General features: G+C 72.5%; 1 protein-coding gene across 4 annotated transcripts in view; it reads right to left on the reverse strand.

Annotated features, from left to right (window-relative positions):
- LOC126981966 (serine/arginine repetitive matrix protein 2-like) overlaps positions 1-2,500 on the reverse strand; it is a 158,515-nt gene that overhangs the window by 33,892 nt on the left and 122,123 nt on the right. For all 4 annotated transcript variants that reach the window (XM_050833699.1, XM_050833700.1, XM_050833701.1 and 1 more), the window contains one exon: positions 1-2,500. This exon is cut by the window's left edge and continues 203 nt beyond it; it is cut by the window's right edge. In XM_050833699.1, the coding sequence (XP_050689656.1) occupies positions 1-2,500 (2,500 nt within the window).

Here is a 2,500-nt window from a genome sequence, read left to right on the forward strand (position 1 = left end):
CGGCACGCCCGCGCCCGAGGCGGCGGGGTGGGCGGGGTAGGGCAGGGAGGGGGGCATGCCGTGAGCCAAGGAGGCTGGTGGCGGCTGCCCGTGCGGGCTGTGGTGCGCCGGCCCGTGGGCTGCGGCTGCGGCTGCGGCAGCGACGGCAGCTGCCGAGGTGGGCGGGGCGGGTGCCGCGGCGGCGGCGGCGGCGGCGAGGTGTGGGGAGAAGTGCTGTGCCATGGTGGTGTGCTGCACGCTGTGGATGTGCCGCACGGCCGTCTCACTCTGGCTCAGCAAGGAAGGGTCGCGCCACACACGCACAGGCTCCTTGCGATCCAGGAAGAGCGAGGCGGCGGCGGCGGCGGCGGTTTTGGGCTGGGCGGCGGCGCTGGGCGTGGGCGTGTTGGGCTTGACCTCCGCCGAGGAGGATCGGTCGTCGCTGAGCACGGAGCTGCGCGACACAGAGCGCTCGGTGACGCTCACGCCGCTGTCACTGCTGCCATCACAGTGGTCCATCCTGGCGGCGGCGGTGGCGTGCTGCGGCGGCTGCTGCTGCTGGGGCTGAGGGGGCTGCTGATGATGATGGTGAGGGGCGTGGTGGTGGTGGTGATGGTGGTGGTGGTGGGTGAGGGGGGGCGCCGCCCCGTCATGGTGGCCGGGGTCGGGCAGGCCTGCTGGGCCGCGCACCACGGCCGTGATGCTGACGGAGGGCGGCGAGGCCACGCGGGAGGGGCAGGCGGGGCCGGGGCCGCTGGTGGCGGTGATGGTCACGGCGCGGCCGCCCGTGGCCACGCCCGCCACCTCTGCGCCGTGAGGACTGTGACTGCGCGCCGCGCCGGGCACCAACGCCCTGTGGCCCTCGCCGGCCCAGGTAGGGCGCGGCGCGGCGGCGGCGGCGGTGGCGACGGGCGGGGCGCTGGTCACACACACGGTCAGTGCTGGGCTCAGCACGCTGCGGGCGAGGGCCTGGGCGTGGGCGTGGGCGTGGTGCAGGGCATGGGTGGGCTGGCCGAGGGCTGCCGTATCATGGCGGGGGGCTGGCGGCGCCTCTGGCCGCGTCACCAACCCATCCTCTCGCCCGTGTCGCTTGCTGCTGCTGCTGGTGCTGCTGCCGCCTGGCGGGACCTCGTCCCTGCACGCCCCGGGGGGCCGGCCACACACACCCTGGCTCTGGCTGCTGGGGGGCGCCTCGCCAACGATCAGCACCTCCTCCTCGCTGCTGGGGGGCAGAGGCGGCGGTGGCGGCGGCGGCGGAGCGGGGCGAGCGGGGGCTGGGGGCTGCTCGGGGGGCTGCCGGCGGACGGGCGGGGAGCGGGCGTGGCTGCTGCAGGTCCTCTCAAACACTACCACAGGGTCCTCGCTGGACGCGTCCCCTGGAGTAGGTTCAGCCGCGGGGACCTTGGCCTGGGCGACGGGGGCGGCCCTGGCCTCCGGGGGGCCGGAGCTGGGAGCTGCCGCGCCGGGGGGGCTGCCGCGGCAAGCCTTGTCGGAGGTGCCACGCGGAGGACTGCCGTGCCTCCTCTTTAGGCGCCGGCTGTCCTCGCTGCCACAGGGGCTGCCGGTCTGGCCTGGGGGGCTGCTGCAGACCTTACTGGAGGGGCTGCCTGAAGGACTGTTGCTGGTCTTGTTTAGGGCTGAGGGGCTGTTGGTGGTCTTGTTGTTGGCGCCGCCGGGGGGGCTGTTGCCGCGATCCTCGTGGGGGCTGCGAGTGGGGCTGCTGACCTTGCAAAGTGTGGCGTCTCCCTTGCCGGAGGGGCTGCGCGTGGGACTGTTGGCGCGGGTGTCTGGGGCGGTGCGCGGGGAGCTAGTGAAATTCTCATATGCTCCGGGCTTGGGGCTGGAGCCTTGCTTGTGAGGGGGGCTGCGAGAAGGGCGAGTGTCTCCCTTCTCAGGGGGGCTGCTCGTGGGGCTGCTACTGCTGCTGCTGCCTTTGTTGGGGGGGCTGCTGACGGCCTTGTCCCTATCGGAGAGGCAGTGAAGGGGGCTGGTATTTTCCTTGCCGGGGGGGCTGCGAGCGGGACTGTTCTCTTTATGAGGGGGACTAACGGAGGGGCTGGTGTCTCCTTTGTCAGGGGGGCTGAGCGGTGGGCTACACTTGGGGCTATTGCTGTGTTTGCCTTGGAGGCTGACTGTGGGGCTGCTAACGCGCCTGTCGGTGGGGCTTCGTGGAGGTCTGTTGCCGTGCCTGCTGGGGACGCAGGGGCTGGGACTGCTGTCCCCTTGGCGAGGGGGGCTGCACGTGGGGCTGGGGCTGGCCTTATCGGGTGTGCCACGCGAGGGGCTGCCGCGAGGAGGATGGGTGTCTTTCCTCTCAGGGGGGCTGCGGCCACCTAGAGGGCTGCTGCAGCTCTTGTCTGGAGGGGCGGGCTTGGGGCTGCCGCTTTCTTTCGCGGGGCAGTCTAGCGTGGGGCTGGGATCTGCCTTATCAGGGCTGCCAGGCTTGGGGCTGCTGCTGCTGGCCGGAGCACAAGGCTTGGGGCTGCTACTGCTGCTGGCCGGAGCACAAGGCTTGGGGCTG

Source organism: Eriocheir sinensis, chromosome 49 (genome assembly GCF_024679095.1).
Source record: "Eriocheir sinensis breed Jianghai 21 chromosome 49, ASM2467909v1, whole genome shotgun sequence".
NCBI lineage: Eukaryota > Metazoa > Arthropoda > Malacostraca > Decapoda > Varunidae > Eriocheir > Eriocheir sinensis.